This window comes from Chaetodon trifascialis, chromosome 15 (genome assembly GCF_039877785.1).
Source record: "Chaetodon trifascialis isolate fChaTrf1 chromosome 15, fChaTrf1.hap1, whole genome shotgun sequence".
Lineage (NCBI taxonomy): Eukaryota > Metazoa > Chordata > Actinopteri > Chaetodontiformes > Chaetodontidae > Chaetodon > Chaetodon trifascialis.
This window is the reverse complement of record NC_092070.1, coordinates 16,632,954-16,658,775: the sequence shown is the minus strand read 5'-3', so window position 1 is coordinate 16,658,775 and position 25,822 is coordinate 16,632,954. Positions and strand designations below refer to the sequence as shown.

Below are 25,822 nucleotides of genomic sequence, written 5' to 3'. Positions count from 1 at the left end.
CAAGATAAAGCACCTGTTTCTCAATGGTTCAATAGTCCAGGGAAAAGTGATGATGTCAAAATCCTTTTTTCAGAGGTACTTAATTGGATAGGACACACCAGCAACTCCAGTTGGAAGTAGGTTCAGCTGCATTTTGAATTTTTTATTTTTATTTTTTTTGCCATCTTTTTATGAATCAATTTTTGTCTTTGTTTCGCATATTTTAAACTACACCCTACATGCACGGTACCTTTTTTTCCCAGCACAAACTCAGCTATAAGTCTGTACTGCTATAAATCTGACATTTCATTTTGTCAGTTTAACAGATATAAAACTGCAGGAACTCAAAATATACACCCCAAAATGACACACGCCTGTACAAAATATACAACTATTTAGTGACAGTCAAATGTTTTATGGTCCACAGACACACTAATTGAGATAGTGATACTGCACACCAACACTTTTAATTAATTAGAAATTAATCAAACATATTTAAGTTACCTTTAGTTACTATCAATTTTTACCTGAGACACTGGACTCATTATTCTCTGTTTTAGAAATATGCTGTTGTCACATCCCACATCATATAACGCTGATATATAAAAATAAATATTGTGGTAATGCAATCTAAGTCATATGAAGATTCTAATTAGCATTACGTAATCTAATGAGTTTTGGAGCATTATTGTCATATATTAAAGTGAGACCTGAACTCACCGTCCAGCTGTCAAAACAAAATGTTCTTAATGGCCATTCTGTGAGAACAGGCGCCTTCCCTCGACTGCACTGAAACCAAAGCGGTCTCAGTCTTTGTCCAGCATCCATGACTGGGTGACTTGGCTCTTTCAGGTAAACTCTCGTCTCCATTATTGGCTGCTTCAGCTCAGTCTCCCATATGCTACAGCGCCATTGTAATGCAGAGTAGCATGGCCAGCCATAATGACAAATAGCAGCTGGAGCTGCCTGAATCTGCTGACGGGTAAACAAACAGTGGGAATAATAACATTCATGTTCTGAGTATTTACAGAGGATCACTGATATTATATTGTCTTGTACATTGCAAATATGTGGGTAAACGTCACAGACCTTTTTAAGGCCTATTTAAGTATTGTGTCTGGCTGAAACCTGAAGAGAGGAGTGAAGACAGGGATGTGAAGAACACACAGGTGTCGGTCAGTGTGCAGTTATCAGTCATACATTAACTGATTGTGTCAGTCCTGCTGCGATGGAGTCAGAAATGTTGAGATTTCTGATCCGGAGTCTGTGGAAAGCAGGCTTCTTCCTGAGTCTACTCGCAGTAGGTAAGTGTAACTTTTGTCTCACAGGGCCAAGTATTTTCTAAAAATATTCAACGCTCTAGTTCACATGTGTCTCTAATTTCAGCGTGTGGACGTGCTGACCCCAGCTGCAAAACTCGCCGGTGTCTGGCTGAAATGTTGATCAACAAAAGTTATACATCTCAGCCACAGTATGAAAACTGCACCCAAATGATTTACGTGCCGCTCATTGAGTACCAAACCCTGTCAGTTGTAAGTATTGTCTCATGCATTTATATAGTGGAGCTAGCTGAATTTCATTTTTGCTTCTTCTGGTCGACCTCTCATAACCTGACGAGAACTTGATCATTTGAATAATTCAAATTTCGATTATTCTGCATGTGGATGTTATTTATAGTGGTGGAAAAAGTACTCAGATCCTCTTCAGACTACAGTATTTTTCAACCTGGACCTTACTTTCTGCAATCAGCAGCTGGTAAACGGGCTGCAATGTAACCCTTTGGGCCGACTGTGCACATTCAATGAATGTCCACTAAAAGTGTTTGTTTTTGCCGCTGACAGATACAACTTGTTATTATTACAACATTATGGGAAGGATCCCTGCGGAGATGGACCTTTTTGTTAAAGAGTAACATCCTTTTGTTCGACCAGAAACAGACTTGCCGAAGCCACCAGATTCCATTTAGAGAAACAGTCATTTTATCAAGGTAAAAAACACACTTCATTCAAACCCGACAGAAACAAAATAGAACTCACCCAAACAGTTTTGTTTAGTCTTGTTGGTTTGGTTGAAGCAAACCCTTAATTCACCATTAGATGTGAAAATATTCTGGCTTTACATGCTGTTTTCCCCCACTGAGCTCCTCGGTAAAATCACTGTTTTTGTAAATGGAGTCTGGTTGCTTTGAGGATTTGAGTCTTTGACGACAAAACAACAGTTTCTGGTTCATCAAAAAAATATATATATATATCTTATTCTTTAACACAACAATCCTTTACCTCTCTATCTGTCAGGATCCTTTCTATAATGTTGTCAAACAAACACACTTTGCACAGTTGCCCCAGGGGATTACATTGCAGCCCTTTTCGCGTCAGTAGTGCTCTTGCTCAATACTGAACCAATTTAAAAAAAAACAAAAAAAAACGTTCCTTTAGTTTCCCTCAAACTAAAAATACTAAAACCACACTGTGAAAATGGTCCTACGTTCTTTATTTAACTCGAAGAAGTAAGAGAATTTCCTGATGGAGAAACATTCACATTCAGAATCACCAAATCTGGAGATACATGGATTTCACTGGACGGGAAGGGTGTGAAAAATTATAATATGATGTATATATGAAGTAACTCGTCACTCAAGCTGTCACTAAAATGTAGTGATGTAGAAAGTATTTACCTCTGAAATGTAGTGGAGTAGAAGTGTAAATTATAATAATAATATAAGTGATTGCAAAGTGTAAAGTGGCATAAAATGGAAATACTCAAGTAAAGTACTGCAGTAGATGTACTTGAAAGCATTCCCACCAGCACTCCAGGACTATGCTGCATAACCACACTTAATAATTTGTGTTTTTTTAACAGGACACAAAGAATCTCCGCCTGATTAGTCGCCTGCAAGCCTCACTCGTAAGCTTCAAGACATTTATGAAAAAAAAGTGAAAAGTGTGTTTCAGTCGCATTAATTTTGATTTTAAACCACAGATTTGGAGCGATCTTGAGTTGGGATGGAACACGTCAGTTTACCAATATGACGAAGTCATCCTGCCGGTCAGTAAAGTCTGGACCCCGGAGCTCCATGTGACAAACGGGTCAGTCAGAGCTTCAGCTTTTATCTCATGTGACTTCTTGACGTCCGTCTGACGCACCTGTTGTCTCTCACCTGTGTAGAATAGTAACAACCATGAAGCACAGCTCCCGTGATCTGCTGGCGTACAGTAACGGCACACTGGCGCACACTGTGATCATAAATGCAGAGGTCAACTGTGAGGTCAACCTGTTCAACTATCCCTTCGCTGCTGATGAATGCCCCGTCGCGATCCAAACCTGGTCCACAGACGGTGAGTGTTGTTTGTTTTTCCAGGTTCTAGCTTTCCTTAGGTTGATTTCCCATTATTTAGGCATTGCCATGTGTTGTACTGTGCCAAATGAGCAGAAGCGCATCAGGGTGAAACATGTGAGTTGTGTGTAATTGAGTATTTATTTCCTGCAAATCAGCTGTTTAAAAACTTTGTATAATTGACATGACAAGTACTAAAAAGTTTAATCAGGATGGACTCTGGCATTGAGCTCGTTGATTAGAGAGATGTGTAGGGATAGAGCCCAGGCCTTGACACTGGTGGCAGTGCGGCAAAGAGGTAAGGCGGTTTAAATATTCTTCAGCTAAGATGAGCACTGGATGGTGGGAAAGCCCACGCATAGAACCCAGAGGAATAATTGGATAATAGGTGGGACGTCAGTGTGACAATGAAATAGTCTGGCTGGTGTTGTCTTCCTGCTTGATTTGCACTAAAAGCTTCACCTGCATGGAGCCTTATGGGAAGTGCAACATAAAATAAGAAGTTTTCTCCAGTTTGTGCTAAACTGGTGGCTTCATTTCTTTCAGGGTGTGGAACAGAACTGATACTGGGTGACCTGAAGATGGTCGATGGGACGCACGGAGACTGGAGAACTGACAGTGTGCTCTTCCAGAAACAGAGAGATGACCGCAATTACATCATGGTAACTTCATGCACATGTCAAACAGTCATTTATAGTTAATACAGGTAATGATTCACCAAAATCATGCAATAATGGTTTTAACCGAACAGTATTTAACTTTGATTGACTTTTGTGATTGTGTCATGTCTGATGAGTTTCCAACTGAACGACTCGTTGATGAACAGAAACTTTAACTGCAACTATTCTGATATTAAAAACTGTAAAAATGATGAACTTTCCCCTGTTCAAACATCTCTTTCAAACATCAACATCCAAGATTTGTTGCCTTTCTTTGTCATATATGATAGACGCTTAATATCTTTGAGTGCTAATCAAGCAATGTGAATGCAAAACCTTCAAAACATTTAGAAATTGAGAAAATAATCATCATCACTGTACTGTGAAACTGTGTCTTCTCCTCAGGTGGCCTTGAGTATCAAGTATCTGAACCCCTTCATAACATTAATGCTGCCCAGTATTCTGATCGTCCTGGCTGACGTGGTCAGCTTCGCTCTGCCGCTGGGAGGCGGCGAACGCAACTCTTTCAAGGTCACTCTGGTGCTCAGCTTCACCATGTTCCTCATCATCCTGAACGATGAGCTCCCCGGAGACAGCCAGTGCAGCCCCATCATCCGTCAGTCAGCTCGCACGCACACACACACAAACACACTTGCGGCACAAACCGAGTATGTGAACTGAACAGCTTCACACTATGAGTCACGGTAACGGTCTGTCTGTGCTGCAGGAACCCACTTCTGTATTTGTCTGGTCCTCATGGTGTTCAGCATGTTGGTGTCGCTGGTGCTGACACGAGTGGCCAAAGATGGCAGCCTCATTTTGTGCTGCTGCCGCAAAGGGTCGACCCCAGAAAACACAGCAAATAAGGAAGAGAAAGAGGATGAGGGTGAGGAAGACTGACAGATACTGCACGTGTTGAATCTGTGCTGTAACGCTTAAAAACTTTAAACACCATAATGTGCTCTTTCCTTCCTACAGAAGCCAAAGCTGGCATTAGTGTCGTTCCCCCGAATGCCTCAGAGGAGCACGGTCAAATGCTCAGAAAGGTGGTCAACTTCCTGCAAGATCTGGACGCAAAGGAGCAGGAAAGTGAGAGACATCAGAGGTTTGCCAACATCTTGGACAAGACATTTTTCTGGTTCTACTTCATTTTTGGCACTATATACTTTTCTGCCATGAGTTATGTGCTGGTAAATTATAGATGTTCAGTTAACCATTTTGATTTCTGGTACTAACAGACCTTCTAAATGCATTTTAATGCATCCCGTTGCTTCATGAAACAGCTAAATTGAACTGTTCTCTATGAAATTTTAAACTACTTTTCTAAGATCTCATGAGCTCAAACGCAAACATTCAAAGACTGATTTGTTACATGTGTTTAAATACACATTCATCATAACATGTCATGTATCTTGGTGGTGATTTGTACATATAAATATGTGTGCTAACACTATGTGTGCTAACACTTTTCTGGGAATTAAAGAAATAAAGTAACTCCATCTTTCAGCCCAACTGAGTCACAAAATGTAAGCAAGTGTATGAAATAACTATTAAAAACTGGGATGTCTGCACACATGACAAAGCTAAATTTTATAATAGTGGATTTTCAGATATCTCAAAACACCAGCTTCTGGTTCCAGCTTCTTCTCTGCTGCTTTTCCTTGTAATTATTTTGTTTTTAATGTTGAGGTTTTGACTGTTGGTTGTACAAAACAAGCATTGTGAAGGCCTCACTTTGGGCTCTGGGTAATTGTGATGACATTTCTCACTATTTTCAGGATTTGTACAAACCAATCAATCAGCTCTAAGTACATTTCCCTGATTCTACTTATATACTTTCGCTGAAGTAGTACTTTTACCTAAAGATTTGAATATTTCCTCCATTGCTGCTCAACACTGGTGTTCTTTTGTTGCCACCTAGTGGCTGAATCATTCACTGCAGACAGACCTGTGACCTGCTGCGCTCACTCACTGTCTCTGAAGACAAAGCTGCTGAAGGACAGATAATAATATGTGAATACGACTGATGGATGTGTCTGAGGTAATCTGCAGGAAATTTGAAGTGAAATTTACTCCTCTAATATCCTGTGAAACCACTCAAATACTCCTTTGTTATACTATTATATGTAGGATGAATATAGTTTCTCAATGAAGGTGTTTGCAGTGACTCATTAGGAAGATTTTACTCAAGTTTTAAGTTTATTGTTTGTTCACAATCACAATTTCCCACAGAAACCACCAGTTTTTATAGAAAATTACACACTTACATACACTAGCATTGATTTCGAAACATTTTCAACTTCATAAACTTGATTTTCCTACCCTCCCCCTCCAATGTCAGTTATGACAAAATGTGTTTTCTAACAAAATAAATTTGATCATAAGATAAAACTATATTGAAAATGACAGCTATAAAGCAGTAGTGTAACTTAAATGACCACAAACCCAGGTATAAATAGACACAGTGAGGTAACAAATCCATCTATATATTACCCCCAAAGCCCTTTTCACAACAGGATACAGTACATTCATAGATGCTGTCTGCAGGTCTCAGCTGTCTCAAAACGTGAAACACATTTAATGCTTTGATTTTTACAACAAATCCGCCCTGAATTTAGGCCACTGTCTTAATCCACATCCCATCAGGAATCAGGCATTTTAACATCACCTTCTTAGACAAACCAAACACTGATTATAGTTCACGCAGGACACCACAGCGGAGAGCGGCACGAGGCAGTGCAACCTCACTGCTAGATGCCACTAAATCCTAAAACACTGGACCTTTAACTCCTGGTTTAGGATAAATTAAAGCCTATTAGGGACTGTGACAACGTTGTGGCAAACAAATAAGGGTCTGAGAGTGATTTACATTTGACACATCGTTGAAAATATAACTCTCCCTGCACTCTGCACAGCTAAAACCACTGTGTAAAATATATTCTCATACATCAGTCAACTAATTCAGAGGAAACAGCTCATACGAAATCCGTTTTACCAAAAATTACAAAAACCCTTACACCCTGAGAAAAGACCTGCCATTTTCAACAGGAATCAAGTAAATGTAATGTGTCCATCCACCTTTGTAGTCATGTCGGCAGTTACTCGACTTCTTCAACTTCAACGTGTCCTCGTTTCCTTCATCGCCTTCAGTGAACAAAATGAAAATGGAGAAGTTGACGCATCAGGTCATAAGGACAAAAACATAACGAGGGGAAGCATGATAACCTTTCACAAACCTGTTTAAAGATCTGGACCCCGAGATAGTTCTTTGCCATGTTCCTCAGGTCGGACTTTCCACCCACCCTGCATCTGACGTAGCCATACAGGTTTGCCCATTGCAAAACCGAGCCCATGATTACTACAGCCTGCGGGAGGGGGGGATCACAAACAGGGATGAGACATCAACCGACATTTAGCAGCTGATAAGCTACCAGCTAATCTTCCAAAAACACTGAAAACTGACCAGCCATTTAATCTTGAAAGAGAAGATGGTGCTGAACATGAAAATGACCCAGAAGACGGGGCACACGATGAGCCCGAGCCAGAAGATCCGTGACTCTGCACTGGATGCCGAGTTCAGATTGTGTGTCTGTTAAGAAATGTGAACAAGGTTTCTTTGCAAGCTATTCAATAAAAATCCACTAGAACTGTTACAAGTCTTTGGAAAGTCATGTCTGATGTTCCCGTTGTGCCGTATGATATTTCTAAGCGAGGACAATGCAGCTGTTCTATGTTACACTATCAATTGTCCAATAAGGTCATGCAGCTTCATTACACTGTAAAAAGGCTCAGCAAAGGTTACACTGGCACTTAAAAAAAATCGCTGCAAGCTGTACTTAGGCTGTGAAACTGTAGATGTACCATATTTTCTGGAATGCAGTCGGCTCTGTGTTACTTGAATATCCCTGTTTTACTGAGATCTCTATTACTTTCTACAACAGGGTCATATTTAACTGCGAAAAGGAAACGTGATGAAGCTGTTTAGCTTAGAAAGGATGTTTTATTCTAAATATTCCACGTGAGAAACCTGCTTTGTTAACTTCCTTTTTTGTTGTTGTTGCTGCATGTACCTGATGAGCGTCTGCTTACCTTCCTTGACTCAAATATCCAGTGGCTCTTTCCATCTTCATCCACTTGATTCCACCACCGAAGGCCCACCAACAACCTGCCCGATACATTCTGGGAGGCAAAAACAGGGATCCATAAATGAAAGCCTGGTACTTTCAGACATAAACAGCCTACAATGACACACAAATATTCAGAAAACAAAATAATAAGAAATAAAACCACAGGTTCAATCTACCAAGAGACGTGAGCATGCAAAGACAGAACGTATGAAAGAAAACAAACAATAAAGAGCATAGAACTAGAGTTACCAAATTAATTAGTAACAATTTCCATAATCAATCCAACGTTTCAGTCATTTTTCAAGCAAAAATGCCAAATGTTCTGTCTTTAATGTGAGAATTTGATGTTTTCCTTTGTCATATGTGAATGGAAACTGAACTTTGCACCGTTTTTTGAGATTTAATAAACAAAATGATTCATGGATTAATCAGGAATTTGCAGATTCACGAAAATAATGACTAGTTGCAGCCCTACATGTGGCACAAAGGACGCGGCATGATTGGCGAAGCATCACCTGACCTGCTCACCTTGACAGTCCAGAAGTCACATGACAGCAGGAGGATGATGGTGACCATGCAGGCGATGAAACGACTGCTGAAGATATCACACAGCAAGTAGACCAGGATGGCACTCGTTCGGAAGAACAGATGGAAGAATGAGACCAGCGGATGTCTGAAAGGCATAAAGTACTTCGAATTTGTACTTCGGTAGAGTACTTGAGTAAATGTACTGAGCTGCATTCCACCACTTTCTGGGACAAGTATCTGTTACCACAAAAGCATCTCACCTAATTTTGGACTTTGTCGGCCTGGTGTTATCGTCATCTTCGCCAAAGAGAGGAGCGTCTTGTGAGTCCTGAAAACATAAACACGCCTTAGTTTGTCAATTAAACCTAAAAGTCTTTAAATTGAAATCTCAAATATCTATTCAGACAAGTTACACAGGGTTCGAAAAGAAATAATGTTCCGAAGCATATAAAAAAAACACGAAAACAAAAGATCGATTACCTGTGTCCGCATTTTGACACCTCGGAATGTATTTCCTGGTGACGTGTTGTAAACAAACCCTTGTGCTAAGGACCCCACGGAAGTGTGACTTTAAATGTGCCTGACTGAAAGGTAAGCCTACGCCAGCCAGCACAGACAAATAGCAGTTAAAACGGAGATTTATTTCAAGCTTGTTAAGCGATTATTTTGTTTAAGCTCTTCTAAAGGTTTGGGGAAATGATTAATTTAGATTTTGCCTCGCAAAGTCTCCAAAAAGACAATTAGGGCGTCAACTAACAATTATTTTCATTAGATTAAACGACAGATTATTTTTGTGATTGCATTAATTAATAATTTCATCTAAATGTCAGCCAACTGTTAAATAAGACCATAAGATTTTCCTAAAGAGCAAATTGGATAAAGAGAAACAGTAAAACTGAGTGTCTGTGATGTAAATCCGAGCTTATATTAAGAATAATTGATGACACAAGTCATTCTTTGTTACTCATCTTATTGCATTGCTTGCCTTTATTTTGTGCATACAGAGGCTAAAGCATAAAAATAGCTTCACAATTGTTTGTTAACTTCAGAAAATAACATTTAATACATTTACATCGTCACATATACAGGTCATCATGAGAGGAGATATTTGTCAGTCAATGTCTGCTTCACGAATTTTTAGAGAACTAACAAAGCATCGTCAAAACAAAGTACAATTTATACAAAACAGCTTTATAATGTCAGAACAGTTGGTTGTACACATCGTATAATCCTGCGGCGTTATGAGGTCAGAAAAACCTCAAACAGACTGGCGACTGAATGCATGCGGTAAAAGATGCCAAAAGGAAGTCCAATATTCACAATCGCAGCCCACATGTTGAATGTGTAGAATTCAAATTCAGTGTCGTGGTCAAACTGGGGACGGGCGCCGAATGCCGGCATGATCCACAGCTGTCAAAGAAAGAAACACAAGAACAGGATGAGTATTTGGTGAATTGGAAAAGAGTGAATTTGTGAGTGTGAGAGAGAACGGTACTCACTATGATGTTGCCCAGCAGCAGAAAAGCACAGACCTCCTTCAACACGCGTCTTTTCCACAACAGTTTGGGTCTGTGCTCGGCTGTGTGGCCGTGCAGGCTGTGTGCTGTCAGCACTGGGCTGGGCTTTGTGTCCATGTCTGATCCTTCAAGGCTGTTCAGCTCTTTGCCTGGCTGCAGCACATATGGATTTGCTACCACAGTGACCACCGGGTGCACCTCGTGGAAGGGCTCCCGATGTAGACCTTCGATGATGAAGAAGTTCTGCAGGCCGAGCTGGATCACCATCAGGATAGCCCCAGTCAAGTTGAGCCTGTTCAGGTGGCCTTTGGCTTCAGTTGCAACCATTGCTACAATGGTGAAATAGCTGATGATGAACTGTCCCAGCGAGGCTCCCACCAGCAGCCCCACATCCAGGCTGCGTGTGGGGTTTTTGTCCGATACGTGCTCTCTGTGGTCCACTTTGAAGATGGCACTGCCGATCACAGTGGACACAGACATCAGGGTCAGTATAACTATGTTCATTACAAAGTGCATCATCACTGCTTTGTCTTTGTCATCTTCGTCGCTCTCTTCTCTTTGCATTTCCATCTCATACACGATGAAGGTTGCCAGGCCTGCCACCACCAGGAGAACTCCTGCCACAGGACCCAGAAATACATCCTTCAGGCGGAATTTGATGTGATGGTGGCTGTGTTCGTCTACTACTCTACCGACATTTTTCCACAAGACATAGGCCATGGCGGAGGCGAAGAGACTGTACTCGATGTTGAAGGGGTACAGGTAGTAGTAGGCCTGCTTGAAGATGCTACATGAAGTGTGGCTGCACTTGCACTTATCGTCTCCATAACCCGCTGTAAGACATGACAACAAACAGGTGGAGAGAAGTGTTATGTTGTGGTGTGTCTGTGAATGATGTAACTACTGCTGATTGCTTTATCAGCTTTAATTACCTTTATTGATGTACATGCTCCGTCCTGAGATTTTAGTGCTGTTGCTCGGATAGTCAGGAACTGTTGTTTGATGAAGGGACTCTTCAGTGACTGCAGTCATCCACACAACAAGATTTGTGGAGAGGGTGAGCATCAGCCCACAGCTAAATAAAAAGACAAGGGATTAATAATCAGAGACAGAAATAGTGTCAGGGCCAAGAAATAAGAGTCTTGCTTTTTTTAATTTAATTTGGTTTTCAGACTGAAACAATTCAGTATTATGGCAGAAACTTCAGTATAAAATTGCTCCCGGTTGTCCAGGTTCCTCTCAGTTTTAGTGTTAGAGGAGATGGGTTTAGTTTTAAAATAGATTCCCTCAGTGATAACATGTTTACAAAGACAGTAAGTGATGAAGAAAGCAAAAAGGAAATACACAAATCACCCACCGTGTAATGTTCTTTTGTATCTGCGCACAGTCCTTGGCGTGGCTCCACAAAAAGCACGTCTACAAATTGATTGCACCACGGTGTTGATATTGTGCAATGATAAAGACTTTAGTACATTTCTTATGTCTTTGTAATTGGCATTTTTAGGAATTTTACCTGCACGAGTATGAACACAAGTTGCACCACAGGGAAAGCAACCTTAACAGCAGAGTCGCAGTGGAGGTAGCCCACATAGCTGGCTATCTTGAAAATGTCCATGATAATACTGAGGAGTCCAAATAGCACAAGTCCTCCTGAAGGAGCAAAGGACATGCAGAACAGAGGGGAAACATGAAAGTGTTCAAAATTGCTCGGTAAATTAAAAAAAACTAATTCATTCTAAATGAAACACAACATTAACTTACCCCTGAGCCATACAGGTCCAGCATGGCCATCCTTGTAAACAACAGCGTTTTCTTTCCTGGCCACGTAGATGGCATAATAAATCATCCAGATGGCAGTGAGGAGGATGATGATGATGAGGAAAATCTGTAGGTCAGGGGTGCTGATGTCTACATTGTTGTAGGCGCTGCCGCTGACCAGGACACAGCCCAGGATCAAAATGTTGATGCAAATGATCCCAGACAGCATCCATCCCCAGTTTCGACCCCGCTCCCTCGTGACCCCGCTGGAAGAGACGTTCAGGTCGGGTTCACCTGGGCTCGCCTCTTGCCCCGGCGCGCTGATGTTGTTGGACAGGTGGGCCTCCTCCGTCTCCGTGTCTTTGGCCGTCATCCTGCATGGTTCACAGGGATCACTGCCAGTCAAACAGTTGCATGTATAGCCAGTGTTCAAACACATGGTTCCTCTCTCTGAGAGCTGTTCACAAATGAGTAGTTTCCTGTATCTGGTTCCATATGAGACGCTACAGGTTTAACAGCTACACCCACTCAGAGGCTCCTTTTAAAGACAGATCCCGCCCAAGTGAAACCTTTCCATGGGCACAACATCAGCATAATTGTCACCCTGTTGGATCTACACAAAAGACCAGCTTCAAATCAACAAGTGGGATTTAATTTCCTGGTTTTGGCAAGCAATGCATGTAAACAATGCTGTGTAGAATCCACAAACATGTTTACGCAGATTATTTAGGTTGTTTTCTTGAGGGAAATCGTCTGCACTATTCCCTCTCCATCTCTCATTAAATCAGGAATGAGGACAGGTGAAACAGTGATATAATCATGTAAAAAAAAAAAAAAAAAAATAGCTTTTGCCGATTGCAAAAATCTTTTGGCAACTGGACAAAGCAGTGACCTTCTAAAACTGAAGGAAAGGTTTCAGGATACCTGTAAGCCTACCTGATGCAGTGTGATCCTGAGAGGCAGTCTGAGCCGTCAAGGCTTTTATATGCCTTCAAAAACACGGTGGTTTACTGCCCAAAAGGTCATAAATGTCAATAAATCTGTTATGAACAATACCATATTATTACCAAACACAGCGTGTTATGCACAAAATATTCATGTAAAGTTCAAAAGATGTTTCCAGGAAAAACTTTTTCCCGCAAATTCCAAAATACAAGGAACCGGTTCCTTTTCTGATTAACAGCAATTTTGATGGTAGTATGCAATTCATTCTAAACTCCTGTCATTTACTGTACAGGTATTAACATCACGCATAAAGCAAATACTTAAGTATAAGAAAAGCAAAATTGCATGTGACATTAATCATCAAAACCATTTTTTTTCTTTATCTTTTGTATTTATAATTACTTTTGAGGCTTTATGGGCTGTGTTGTCCTTGTTTTGTTCAAGTTGAGCTGCAGCTGACCACATGCAGCTACGCCTTAAATTAAACATCATCTAAATTCTCCAAATAGGCGTAGCATGCGTTACTCGCCTATCTCATTGATTCTGTGCTTGAAGGGAATGCTTTCAGTTCTTTAATGCTATTCATGGTTCAGTGAATAGATGTGCATCTCTGCGAAGTGCCCGAGGTGTAGTTCATGAAAAGCCTGGCCACTGTCTGTGCCTATTGTTATGTAAGTTTCAATTGGGTAGTGTGTCTGAGAACTTCAGTCTCAACTATGCTTATGTTGGATCTATACTTAGGCTAATTTATACTCATTTTATCAGGGTGGGGTTGAGAGCAGAGGTGCTTTTTTATTGCAAAACTTCATTGCTCATGAAATCCTCCTTTGTCTGCACTTCACACATCCTGCTGGTAATAGAGAGTTTAAAGAGAGAACAATGGTTTACTCAAAAGAACGTGGAACAGTCATTTCCCTGTGTGTCAATCACAGGGATATCTCCAGTCTTACCATCAACTGTCTGTGCTTGTCATTTCCTATTAGTTTATACAACTGTAACTGTAGTGCAGTGGATGATTTTATTTCTGTCATGAATGACTTTGAAAAGGTAATGGAAAGTTTTTTAGAAATTTCTTCCACCTTGTCATCCTAACTGAACTGCATGGAAATAATATTTGAAGTGTGCATTGACTTAATGTACAAAATACCTTTGCTTGACTTTATGACTTTACTGCAGCAGCATGTGTACGCATCAGTTTAGTGAGACACAAATCATGCTGTTGGTCTTTTGCATTGCCTGCAACCACGAAGGGTAGAGTACATGCATGCTTAGCAGCCTGCACTCGGTTGCCAGTTTATTAGGTACACCTAGAAGTGATGCAACCTAATACATCAGCACGGCAATAAATCCTATGTTCATGAAGGTTATGTTGTTCAGTCTTGAATGATTGAGGATTTATTGCAGGGGTGACCGCATTAGTTTTAGTTAGGTGTACCTAATAAACTGGCTAATGAGTACATGCCAAGTTATTATGACAGCCCCAGTCGCACCAGTTGGGAGCTCAAACATGGATAGTCCAGGTAGGTCAAATTCACTCACTCCCTTAAATACCATTGTGTTATATGAATAAGGACGTCATTAAATAGCCTAAATGTTTTAATTTGTCACATTCAGTTAGGGCTACCCGGACTTAGGTGGGATTTGTCGTTTCGAGACCAGAGAAGGTTCACCGGCCTGTGATGGACCACCTCGGCCACCGGGAGCACTGTTACGCACACGGTGCGCGTCTCGGCGTCCCTAGATACCACCGCCGCGCTCTGCCTGTCTCTCCGCCACTGACCAGGAGCGACTGGCTGTGGGGGGAACGGCCGGACAAAGTGGCGTATCAGCCGGCGTTGCTCCCGCTTCATCGCCGCATGTCGACGATGATGATGGTGGTGGTGGTGTTGAAACGGAATGGAGACGAGCAGGGTGGATTAATTCTGCACCATGAATGACAGGTACCACAAGGCGGCCCGGGACGGCTACCTGGACCTGCTGAAGGAGGCGACCCGGAGGGAGCTGAACGCGCCGGATGAGGATGGCATGACACCGACGTTATGGGCCGCTTATCACGGCAACCTGGAGGCTCTGCGGCTCATCGTGGCGAGGGGGTGCGTACAAACAGTGAGCTATTAAATGAACAGCCAGAAAATGCATCTATCTGCAGTCATTTATGTGGGCTAAAGAAAGTGTTTTTTTTTGGAGCAAAGGTCAACTATTGCACCATTTTCTTCTGCTATTCCCACAATTTTAGGGTCAATTCACGCAAAATGCAATTAGAAATAATAAAAGAAAATATTATTTCAATAGTTGAAGTACTTAAAGGCAGGTTGAACCAGCTACTAAAGTAACAATACACCACTGACAATGTAGGTCACTAAGCAGAGTGCAGTATTTGAGTTTTAACATACCCAGGGGAGAGGACAGGTCCTGGCCTGGTATCAGCAAAATAACCTCACACTTTGCCCCTGGCTAACAAGAGCACCTTTAACCAAACAAGCTGTTGGATAATTATTTAGTTATACTTTTTGGGCACATCTGAAAAATCCCATGTTGAGCTTGAGACCCACATGACACCAGCAGGGCCATGTCCACATTTATTTGGGATGGGGTATTTATTTGCAGCATATGTCTTAGAATCACATGAAGCTTTATGAGCTAAATTCAGTGTTAAAGCTTTTAAAATGATTAAAAATCCCCCAAACATTTCCCTAACTTTTTAACTGAGCATGGTGTGAAAGTCACATCCCATGATTGTGACCAATATGTCATAGCAGGAGGCAGATGCTATGCCTGTTCAAGGTCAACTGATGTCAGGTGCACCTCTCCTGAAAGCACACAAGCATGGGAAGAGTCACGGAGATAGAGTTGGCCATAAAAAAGACTTTAAAGTTGTATGTCATAGGGAGCATTTCATTATGGAGAGGCACTATAGCCCATCATTACATAATTACCTATTTCATCCTATCGTCACAAGAAAAGGAAAATTATTGGTAACACTTAATATTAAGGCTGTTAATGCTTATTAGCATTCATATTAGTATCATATTGGCTCTTTATTAGTCATTATAAAGCATTTCTTAATGCCTTATTCTGGGGATCATTAAAGGTTAGGGTAAGGTATTCACATTGTAATTCATGTAAAACAACTTCATTTTCATAATTCTTAGTCAATGGCCTAGCAGTTGTAGAATATGGTCATGGCGAATAAAGCATTAACAATTGACTAACAAAGAGCCATTGTGGTACTAATGTGCATGCTAATAAGCAATGAGTTAATGGTCAATGTGTGTACCTCCTTAATATTAGGTGTTACCGAACTATTTGTCAAATTAGTAATAGATCAAATGTTTTAAGGAAGCTGCATCATGGTATGAAAGCTGGCCTTGCTTCAGCTAAGTAAGCAAATGTGATTGGTATTCATGAACCGTTGGGACATGGAAGCACACAAGAGCCCATTCCTCATCTTTTCTGGCTGACCTGGTTTGCTTGTCAGCCAGAAAAAAGCAGGCCCATTATGAATCTGCTTAATTGGGCAAAAATTGTAACATCACTCGTCAGTGTTTAGTGCAAGAACTGAGGAACAGTTTTCTTAAAACATGTCGACAACAGAGCAGCGATGCCTCCCAGTGCTACATGATGACACAAAATTCACTATTTCCCACGGAATAAGTGTAAACACAGCTTTGGAGGCGTTTAGCTGCCAAGGACATATTCCTCTATCGATAGCAGAAAACATAAACCCCTGACTGACATGAGATACTAAAATTAAACATTAATAGCAGCCATAACGGTTCACAGAGGCACCAAACTCGTGAGACCCCGGGGATGTAATGAAGGGACATTTAGTACTGCTCGACACTTTCATGGGAAAGATGCACCGGGCAGCCTGCTGTAGCATAAAGCTGTCATAGGAAGAGAAGACACAAGCAGCCCATAATGTGATAAACAACAGCGGAGGGATAAGTGGGCAGACCTGTCCCCGCTGCAGTCAGCATTTTATTAGGACAGACATAAATTATGACACGTAAAGCTATCACGTTGGATGTTCTCTTCCTCAAACAAGCATATTGTCTCATCTGAAGGTGATAAAGATTTCATCCCCAAAATAAAAACTGAACGCAGCTAATGGCTGTTTATATTTTGACTTCAATTCATTGCATTTTATGTCCAGTGATGGTGTAGTTCCTTTGTTTGATCATTCTTTTATTTGTGATGTGTTTGCCACATACTGTCCATCATGATGATGTTTGAACTCAAGCAACCTGTGATCCTTAAACAACCTTTTCTTGCAGTTTTAAACCTAATCCTGTCCACACTGAAAGAGACAGGAGCCTGCAATCAGGGTGGGACTTTGCTAATCGCTGCCCAGGTTGGGTCTGGCAGATCTGACACGCATTCCCTGTGAAAACCTTACAACACAATCCATCAATAATACATTTGCACTTCGACAGTGGCTTCACGTCCATGGCATCAAATATTCAGCAGTCTGTGCGTGGCTGCGTTGGAAGACAGGGACAAGATAGTTCAGTAAACATGTAAATTCAGGGGGTCTGACACCAATTAGAGGACCCGAAACTGAAAAAATAAAGGCAGGAATTTAAATTAAAATTGTTTCACCAATATGTTGTTCTGGTGGTCGCAAAGAAGCTGTACATCATGAATGAATCATGTTTTCCTTTTGACATTATTGATTATCAGTGAGATGCTCAACAGAATGCTAGTTTGAATAATGAGCAAACAAACAGGCTTTCATATATTTCAAGACCAGACGTATGATGGGAAAGGAAAGCAAGAGAGGTCCACACTCATCTGTCCACCAAACAGCTGTAATACTGTATGTTTTGACTTGAGGAATTCAGCGTGACATCACCAGCCATGCACAAAAGTGCTTTTTGAGTCAGCCGCTATCTTTTTGGCCTCCCCTGAAACTGGATACAGGTAGTGTAGCAGTGGTGCTGGCAAGCCTGTGGTCATATTACAAAGCAACAGCAACAGAGCAGCACATGTAGAGGTAACCCTCAGGTCGTGGACTGTCAGCCAAGGGTAAATGTTGCTTATGTTGTTAGTTATGGTCCCTACTTGATAGTAAAGCCTTTAAAGGTTAAATAAATCCTATTTAAATACATGCTGTTAAATGAATCCTATTTAAAAAAAAACATGTTGTCTACAGATCTGTGGTTGGTTTTCTGAAAGAGCAATATGGTGTTTAGACTGTAAATTATTAAATAAGGCCTCATTAACAACCCACGGATGGCAGGTCAGTGCTGAAAACATAATCAAGAAATCACATGCTTACTCATGAGTGAGTCACCTAAACAGAAGACCAAAGAGGCAACCTGCATCTATAACCCGCTCTAACAGTCTGAGCGAGAAACGAGAATATTTATTTTGATTATTTCGTACGAGATCTGAAGGTTGTATCCAACATCTTTCTTATGGTCCGCAGAGGAGACCCTGACAAGTGTGACATATGGGGGAACACGCCGCTCCACTTGGCAGCTGCCAATGGTCACCACAACTGCCTTTTCTTTCTGGTGTCTTTCGGTGCCAACATATGGTGCCTGGACAACGACTACCACACACCGTTGGACATGGCCGCCACAAAGAATCACATGGATTGCGTCCGCTACCTGGATTCCATCGCTGCCAAACAGACAGCCCTCAACACCAAGCTGGTCAGCAAGCTGAAGGACCGGGCGTTTCACAATGCTGAGCGGCGAATCAAAGAGTGTTTGAAGATGCAGAAGAAACACCACAAACGCATGGAGCGGAAGTTTCAGAAGGGCGCCTCTGAGGCGTCTGCGTCAGACGTCATGAGCTTTTCCAGTTACAGCAGCAGCTCTCTCAGCCACAAGCTGCGCAACTTAAATGCAGCCAATGTCAGCGTGCCATATTCTCAGGTCAGGAGAGTTTATTTGTCTGTTCTTAAAGGAAAAGTTTGTTTGACCATTTTTGTATGCAGCTGCATAACGTATCAAGACTAAGCTAAATGCTAACATGGGGACAGTGACAATGCAAAGTTTAGCATGTTAGCATACTAACGTTTGCTATTTAGCACTAACCACAGGTTACAACTGAGGTTGAAAAGAATGTTTATTTTGCATTTGGTCAAAACCCCAAAGTATTGGACAAAAGGAAATTTTGGCCTGATGATAGTTTGTATGTGAAAACTATCAAGCAAATGTTAATCCATCTCAAAGCGTTTAAGAGGTCACTAGAAATGTTTGGAAAATCGAACCCTTTCAGCTGTGATTGTGCCTAATTGCTGTATTATTCATGTCCTGCTAGGCTACTCTTCATGCCACAAACCGAGGGAAGACAAAGATTCAGAAGAAGCTGGAGAAGAGGAAACAAGGAGATGGGACCTTTAAAATCTACGAGGATGGGAGGAAGAGCGTCCGCTCCCTCTCTGGCCTCCAGCTGGGCAACGATGTCATGTTTGTCAAACAGGGGACTTACATCAACCCGAAGGACCGTGGCCGCAGAAACGTTCGCGACATGTTCCCCGCAGACAATTACGATGCCATTTCACGTGCCATGAGCGAACCGGACCTCCACGGGCCCGATGTGGACTATTCTGAGATCAGCACCGACTCAGGGCATGATTCCCTGTTCAACCGGCCCGGTCTTGGCACCATGGTCTTTAGAAGGAACTATGTGAGTGGGGGGATGTTTGACCTCGGGGGTCGGGATGAGTCCAATGTGGACCGGTCAGGCAATAATGTGCGTTTACGCAGTCGGCTGCAGCAATATCCGAGTGTAGATGAAGACAGCATCGGCAGTGCACGCAGCCTGCAGCAGAGGAACATGGAGGAGCTGCCCTGGGAAGAAGTCGAGTTAGGGCTGGATGATGATGATGAGCCCGACACGAGCCCTCTGGAGGTGTTCCTCGCCACACAGAGCATGAGCGAGTTTTTCTCCATCTTCAAGAGGGAGAAGATCGACCTTGACGCACTGCTGTTGTGCTCTGACCATGACCTTAAGAGCATCCATATCCCCTTAGGACCAAGGAAGAAGATCTTAGATGCCTGTAAGAGACGGCTGGAGACCATAGAGGATCCAGACTGCATCGAGGACTCAGAACTGTGAGTGAAAAAGAAAATTGGCAGGAGAAAATGCAAATGAATGCTTGTTTCCATCCACTACGGTTACGCGATTATTATGACAAGCAATAGTTGGCGCCAATGCAATGGAAAACCATTATACCATAGCCGAGGAGGAGGGCGCAACAAGATGATGTAATTAAAAGACCACCAGGTGAACCTCAAACGATGAAAAAAGAAAGAAAGAAATATGACATTTCTGTTTGTTTCATGTATTAATGTGAGGACAGGTTTTTTTTTTTTTTGCCCTTCCCATCAACCTCTTCTGATGCTGTTCTTCAGAATGTGCATAAAAACCGCTGGTGTGGTAGGAAGTATTTGGAAATATTGTTTGTTGTGTCATCTTCAGTTCCAAACACAGTGTCTCCTCTTGTCTTCACTCTGTCCTGCAGATAATAGAAGCCTTTGTCTCCGGCCCTCCTGCTGTGTGTTCATCCAGCCTTAAAGGTCAGTGGAGCGTTGTGGAGTGAATGTCACGTACGGACAGGGAGGACTTAACGATTTACCTCTCCTGGTACCTCAGTGGCAACAAAGCAGAAAGGACACTGTCAAGATGAATATGTCAAGCAAGGAGAGACGCGTGTGAGATAAATTCAGAACAGGATTCTTTTACAGTGTCTCCTTAGCCTCAGGAGGATCGTTGAAAATATCTCTGTCCTTTGATTGGTTGGAGTCCTCTGCACTGCATGGTTTAACAAACTGAAAGACGTTATCAGTGTGCAGTGCGGTGCAGTGTCATTGCATGCCATGTGGCATAGTTAACAGAGAGTTGATTGTGGGGTATGTGCCCCCTGAATGTGTTTGCCCCTGTGGGGTAAATCCTACCACCTCATGTGCCTGCATTGCTTGTGCCTGTGCATTTGCTTAAAAGTGTCTTTTTCTCACCAATACCTTTGACATTAACTTCATTGTGACTTTATAACAAACTGTTTCGACCACTGAGCTGTTCCCCTCCTCGCACGTACATGTTTACATTCAGCAAGCCGTGTCAGTCCAAGTGTGGCTCACTGGCAATGCAGGCCAATAGTTCATTGAGATTACTGCTCTGATTTACTGTAGTATTGTAAAGTATGTGACAACACAATATCTTTAGATAGTAATTTATGATATCTATTCAGAATAGTTCTGTATTTTGCACGTTCAATCATTACACTAGGAAGTTTAGAAACCTTTATATATCACTCATGTCAGTGTAATAATAGTGTATCTGCACATGTTTACTATCTCACTTACTATTTAACATTTTACGTGCCTTTTAAATAAAACTACTAATGTTTTAATGCTGTGAATTACTTAACTGATGAGTCCATGTACTTTGCTCTACTTGCTGCACTCCACTGGCTATATTTCAGATTGGAGACATGCAGAGTGTGTAGTGTAAGATGTGTTTTTATGAAGCAGGGTCACACCAAGGTCATATCCTCAGTTATATTTCATGACATGATGAAACATTTATATTCTAAGACTGCACATTTTGGATTTGGGGCTGATTTTGATGTTTCTTAAACTTAATATGTTTAAATTGTGGCCTACTTTTTTGGCCAAAACATTAATTAAATTAAAAGTAGATTTCATAATTTCCTTTACAAAGATAGATATAAGTGTAAAGATGTGCACAGAAGGCTTTAAAACAACAGTAAGGACATAAATATGAAGTTAAATGTATGTAATCTAGTCTTTAAATACAAAAAAATAAGTATAAAGTAGGTGAATACTCTCTCATCAGTGTACCAAACATGTAAATTAATTCCTGCTCATGCAATGTGTGACTACAATACACTGTTATAGTCGTGTTTTATGATACAGTTTTTACAGATCAACGAACATCCCGTCTCAGTCGTTACCTGTTTACAAAGACATCATTTGTGCGTGTGGAAAACACTTGTTTTGCCATCTTCAGCCATTGTGATAATCCTCTCATGCTGCTCACGCACAAAACACAGGCCTCATCCTTTCCTCTGTGCCGCATGACATGAAGTCAGGAAGCTGTACCATAGATAAATGCCGCTGTCTGGAAGCTCCATGCTGTTACATAACATTGTTATCAGAAGGAAACACTGTCAGACTCTGAAGGCACTGAAGAGTCCACATACTGGTACTGTACATAGACTACACTGATGTTTTCATGAATTAATTTGCCTTATTGGTGAAATAGCGTAAACACAACTTTTCTTTTCATTATTATTGCTGAGAAAACCCAACTTTCTTCGAGAATGTGATCAGTAAACACTCCAGGTCATTAACTTCGACAGAATGAAAAAGAGGATGTCCATCGCTCTCCCTGGGTTGATACACTCGTCATTTCCTTCCCTCATCTGTGTGATCTGCTTCGCGAGGTTGGATACAGAGGAAAGAGTAAACCAGGGGAGGGGAGAAGAATGAGAATTCTTCAGCAGGCTGCGCACAAAATACTTTAGGCGTGGTTTTCAGTTCCTCCCTTGTGCACTCTGAGGGTCTTAGAAAAGACAGGGGAAGGCAGCCGTGAGTGCGGAGTGGGATTTGTTACTGCTTAAGGCTCAACCAAATCAGGTTTCAGGTGACTAGAGGAAGACTCAAACATGGCAGCTACCAGCAGTAACAATGAGGAGAGTCAGCTCAACTCAGACATAAAGGAGGAGCAGAGGGATCCCTCCACCGAGACGCTGCTCCCACAGGATGTGTTATGTGACTCCTGCATAGATGGCCCCAGCAAGGCCTTGAAATCCTGCTTGACCTGCCTGGTTTCTTACTGCGAGGCCCATCTCAGGCCCCACCTGGAGAACGCCAAGTTCCAAAACCACCGTCTGGTGGATCCCCGCCACGACGTCGACTGTCGGACCTGCGAAGTTCATCGTCTTCCCCTCGAACGCTTCTGTCTGACGGACGACTGCTGTGTGTGTCTGGACTGTGAGAACGAGGAGCACGAAGGACACGCGACTGCCTCTGTGGGGGAGGCACGCGCACAGATGGAGGTCTAAGAACACAACACATTTATTGTTAGGAAGTGAATGCATTTTTAGAATGTATGTGCTTTAATTGTTTCAAACTATGTCTTTGCTATCATGGACAAAGTATTCATTTAGGATATGTCAGTAATGGCCTTATGCAGCGTCTGTTTGTGATGATTGTTTGTAGGCTGAGCTGCAGAAGAACCAAGAGGAGATCACTCAGAGTGCATCAGCAGCTGAGAAAGCGATCGGAAAGCTGCAGAGCAACAATGACTTAATTAAGGTATGCGAATATTAAGCTGTAACACATTGTTTGTACGTTGATTTAATGCGCAACGCTTTCAGTGTTTTTCTGATTTAATTACCCCTCAGTTTTTCTCTTCCTTCTCTGGCGCCTCAGTCTTCAGTGCAAGAGGTTTGTGTTATTGTTGAACAGCAGTTCGCCAGGCTGCAGACAGCCGTAGAGGAAGCCAGAAAAGGGGCGGTGGAGGTGCTGGAAGGGGAGCAGAGACAGGCCCTCAGACAGGCGGAGGGCATCCAGGCACATCTGGAGCAGAGGAGAACAGAGCTGATGAAAACTTTGGCTCAAATCAACAAACTTTCCAAGAGCAAGTCTGATGCTGACTTCCTGCAGGTACAAAATATATGACAAATAAAAAAAGATTAATAAGTAGAGAAATGACCCCAAAGGTGTGAACCCATTTCGTTCAAATGTCTCCTGTGATCTGGGATTAGCACAGGATGTTCTCCAAGACCAAGAGTTTATTTTGGACACCGGTGTGTTGACATGACACAGTATACAAAACAGGCATTAAGGCATTTTTGCAATTTCATTGAGAAAAGTTGTGGGTCAGAGAAAAGGAGTCGCACGATATTTAACAACTTTATTTACATCATAATCCTTGGTACTTGTTGCTTTTGTTTTGCTTGTTCCAGGAGTACTCAGAGTGGAAGAAAGGAAATGCAGATGTGTGTCTGCCTACTGCAAATATCAACCGCATGAACCATCTAACCTTGTATGTCCAAGTAGTGACGGATGCTACACAGGAGCTGTGTGACCTGATCCTCCGCGCCTACACGGAAAAACTGAACCTGACCTGGAAAAGCAGTGAGTGTATATCATATTGTGCACTTTACCTTACACCCTTCTGGCTCCTCATGGAGGAAAATGGCTCAAAAGCTGTTGGATGGACTGTCATGAAATCTGGTTCATGACCAAGTACCGACAAAACTAATAACATTCTCAGCACTCACCTTTGTGTTTTATGCTGATTAGAAAATGTTAGCACGCTAACATGCTAAACTCAGATGATGAACAAAGTAAATATCATACCTGCTTGACATGAGTGTGTTAGCATTGTCATTTTGAGTCTGTTGTTAGCGCTGCTGTAGTATGGCCTCACATAGCTGCTAGCATGGCTGGAGACCAGGGACACGCACCTTGCTTTGCCTGGGGGCCAGTTAATAAGCAAACATTAATAATATTTATCAGATAAAACGAATAAACATTAGAATGCTTTCTTTGAAATCCTTTCTTTTCAAATGTACTCATTAACTTATTAACTAAATTATTTTGATACAAGGAGTAATATTAGGCATAAATGAAAGATAAGATATTTTGCTGAATTTAACAACTGCATTTTTACTATAAATGCTTTGGTGATATTTGAAAGAGTTTATTCAGCATTAATGATTATTAGAATGGCCGATGGGTCACACAGCACCCTGGCCTGCAGACCACAAGCTGAGTATCACTGCTGTCCACTTTTGTTATTGACTTGTTATTCAATCCTTCTTTCCTAACCTTTTTCAACTTCTCTATTATATTCAGTGCATTGTAGAAATCCTTGTGTCTTACTAAAATACAAAATAATCTCTCTGCAAAATGCTAAACTAGGTGCGAAATCACCGATGCCAGAATCTCACCCTTCATCCCAGCCTGATCCTGAGACGCGAGAGGACTTTTTGAAATGTAAATATGATTTTCAATATATTTTCTTCTGTCTTCATTGATAACAGGTGAGAGAATCATGATTGGGTATGAAAGGGGCATCCTGGAAAGGCTCAGTCGTTCACAAGCAAGGATGGAGGGAGGTTCACCACTTTGTGAACAAATGATGTAAAAAGGATATTTCTACATCATAAACACAGTTTGCTTGCAAATGATTGCATTCTGTTTTTATTTAGGTTTTACACAGCGTCACAACTTTTTTGGAATCAGGGTTGTACATATTTTTCATAAATCATATTTCCCACTGTTTATAGACACAAGGAGTTTGACCTTTGACCCAGACACCACCCATCATTTCCTGCGTGTGATGGAGAACAACAGAAAGCTGACCAACACCAGCCCCTGGCAGCACAGCTACCCGGACCACCCCGGTCGCTTCGAATACTGGCGTCAGGCAATGACTGTGGAGAGCCTTTACCAGGGGAGGCACTACATCGAAGCCGAGCTGAGTGGGGAGGGTGCACATGTAGGGGTCACCTACAAGAGTATTGATCGTAAAGGAGAGCAGAGCACCAGCTGCATCACTGGGAACGACTTTTCCTGGTGCGTGGGAAGGAACAGCCGAGGTTTCTTCTCCTGGCATGCTGGCGTGGAGGTGCCCTTGGAGGTCACTGATATCACCAGAGTTGGCTTATATGTTGATTTTCAACAGGGCTCTGTGTCTTTCTACGATGTAACTGGTGCTATGAGGCTGCTCCACAAGTACACGACTGGTTTCATAGAGCCATTATATGTTACAGCCTGGCTGTCAAAAAAGGACAACGCAGTCTCTCTGGTTGATGCAAAATGATGCCTCTTTGCGTGTTTTACTAATAAATTATGATCTGCCTTGTGGGGGTAAAAATAGCGCATTGTAAATGTGTATTGAAGTTACCTGACAAGATAAATAAAGTTATGGTCATTGAAGGTTAAATTTACTGCCATCTAGTGGTAGCTGTACAGCATGAAC

General features: G+C 41.9%; 5 protein-coding genes across 7 annotated transcripts; 3 read left to right on the top strand and 2 right to left on the bottom strand.

The window, feature by feature from the left end:
* The first annotated feature begins 1,161 nt into the window (after nt 1-1,161).
* LOC139343223 (5-hydroxytryptamine receptor 3A-like) lies at nt 1,162-6,904 on the top strand. The gene is made up of 10 exons (XM_070980723.1): nt 1,162-1,283; nt 1,366-1,511; nt 2,839-2,883; nt 2,959-3,065; nt 3,145-3,314; nt 3,860-3,975; nt 4,378-4,588; nt 4,700-4,858; nt 4,951-5,061; nt 6,888-6,904. Exons 1-10 carry the CDS (start codon nt 1,208-1,210, stop codon nt 6,902-6,904), a joined length of 1,158 nt encoding a protein of 385 aa, XP_070836824.1. The 5' UTR covers nt 1,162-1,207.
* Nucleotides 6,148-9,146, bottom strand: LOC139344097 (Golgi apparatus membrane protein TVP23 homolog B). The gene is made up of 7 exons (XM_070982034.1): nt 9,108-9,146; nt 8,888-8,955; nt 8,628-8,772; nt 8,062-8,151; nt 7,436-7,561; nt 7,209-7,337; nt 6,148-7,116 (listed from the first exon to the last, which is right to left on the bottom strand). The coding sequence occupies exons 1-7, from the start codon at nt 9,117-9,119 to the stop codon at nt 7,090-7,092; spliced, it is 597 nt and encodes a 198-aa protein (XP_070838135.1). The 5' UTR covers nt 9,120-9,146; the 3' UTR covers nt 6,148-7,089.
* Nucleotides 9,147-9,866: 720 nt separating this feature from the next.
* Nucleotides 9,867-12,341, bottom strand: LOC139344096 (proton channel OTOP2-like). Its single transcript, XM_070982033.1, has 6 exons — nt 11,906-12,341; nt 11,658-11,794; nt 11,502-11,560; nt 11,077-11,219; nt 10,127-10,977; nt 9,867-10,037 (listed from the first exon to the last, which is right to left on the bottom strand). The coding sequence occupies exons 1-6, from the start codon at nt 12,339-12,341 to the stop codon at nt 9,867-9,869; spliced, it is 1,797 nt and encodes a 598-aa protein (XP_070838134.1).
* Nucleotides 12,342-13,386: 1,045 nt separating this feature from the next.
* On the top strand, nt 13,387-21,215 carry ush1ga (Usher syndrome 1Ga (autosomal recessive)). Of its 2 annotated transcripts, XM_070982005.1 has the most exons (4): nt 13,387-14,940; nt 18,279-18,732; nt 19,121-19,917; nt 20,328-21,215. In XM_070982005.1, exons 1-4 carry the CDS (start codon nt 14,777-14,779, stop codon nt 20,329-20,331), a joined length of 1,419 nt encoding a protein of 472 aa, XP_070838106.1. In that variant the 5' UTR covers nt 13,387-14,776; the 3' UTR covers nt 20,332-21,215. The 2 variants fall into 2 exon arrangements, with proteins under 2 accessions (XP_070838106.1, XP_070838107.1); XM_070982006.1 differs by lacking the exon at nt 20,328-21,215 and having other exon boundaries at nt 14,546-14,940; nt 19,121-19,921.
* Nucleotides 21,216-22,350: 1,135 nt separating this feature from the next.
* LOC139344077 (tripartite motif-containing protein 16-like) lies at nt 22,351-25,783 on the top strand. Of its 2 annotated transcripts, none has more exons than XM_070982004.1 (6): nt 22,351-22,886; nt 23,050-23,145; nt 23,263-23,496; nt 23,799-23,970; nt 24,760-24,834; nt 25,128-25,783. In XM_070982004.1, the coding sequence occupies exons 1-6, from the start codon at nt 22,494-22,496 to the stop codon at nt 25,661-25,663; spliced, it is 1,506 nt and encodes a 501-aa protein (XP_070838105.1). In that variant the 5' UTR covers nt 22,351-22,493; the 3' UTR covers nt 25,664-25,783. The 2 variants fall into 2 exon arrangements, with proteins under 2 accessions (XP_070838105.1, XP_070838104.1); XM_070982003.1 differs by having other exon boundaries at nt 22,410-22,886; nt 23,799-23,976; nt 25,128-25,735.
* The last annotated feature ends 39 nt before the right edge of the window (nt 25,784-25,822 follow it).

Coding starts and splice junctions, on each gene's coding strand:
- LOC139344096 (XM_070982033.1), bottom strand. CDS start 12,341: ATGTGTTTGAACACTGGCTATACATGCAACTGTTTGACTGGCAGTGAT. Junction 11,795..11,905: donor TGGACCTGTATGGCTCAGGG/GTAAGTTAATGT, acceptor TTGCTCCTTCAG/GAGGACTTGTGCTATTTGGA. Junction 10,978..11,076: donor GAGCATGTACATCAATAAAG/GTAATTAAAGCT, acceptor CATGTCTTACAG/CGGGTTATGGAGACGATAAG.
- ush1ga (XM_070982005.1), top strand. CDS start 14,777: ATGAATGACAGGTACCACAAGGCGGCCCGGGACGGCTACCTGGACCTG. Junction 14,941..18,278: donor CGGCTCATCGTGGCGAGGGG/GTGCGTACAAAC, acceptor TATGGTCCGCAG/AGGAGACCCTGACAAGTGTG. Junction 18,733..19,120: donor TCAGCGTGCCATATTCTCAG/GTCAGGAGAGTT, acceptor ATGTCCTGCTAG/GCTACTCTTCATGCCACAAA.
- LOC139344097 (XM_070982034.1), bottom strand. Junction 8,773..8,887: donor CCGACAAAGTCCAAAATTAG/GTGAGATGCTTT, acceptor TATGCCTTTCAG/ACATCCGCTGGTCTCATTCT. Junction 8,152..8,627: donor GTGACTTCTGGACTGTCAAG/GTGAGCAGGTCA, acceptor TTTGCCTCCCAG/AATGTATCGGGCAGGTTGTT.
- LOC139344077 (XM_070982003.1), top strand. CDS start 22,494: ATGGCAGCTACCAGCAGTAACAATGAGGAGAGTCAGCTCAACTCAGAC. Junction 23,497..23,798: donor CTGATGCTGACTTCCTGCAG/GTACAAAATATA, acceptor TGCTTGTTCCAG/GAGTACTCAGAGTGGAAGAA. Junction 23,977..24,759: donor GACCTGGAAAAGCAGTGAGT/GTATATCATATT, acceptor ATGCTAAACTAG/GTGCGAAATCACCGATGCCA.
- LOC139343223 (XM_070980723.1), top strand. CDS start 1,208: ATGGAGTCAGAAATGTTGAGATTTCTGATCCGGAGTCTGTGGAAAGCA. Junction 3,315..3,859: donor CCAAACCTGGTCCACAGACG/GTGAGTGTTGTT, acceptor CATTTCTTTCAG/GGTGTGGAACAGAACTGATA. Junction 4,859..4,950: donor GGAAGAGAAAGAGGATGAGG/GTGAGGAAGACT, acceptor TCCTTCCTACAG/AAGCCAAAGCTGGCATTAGT.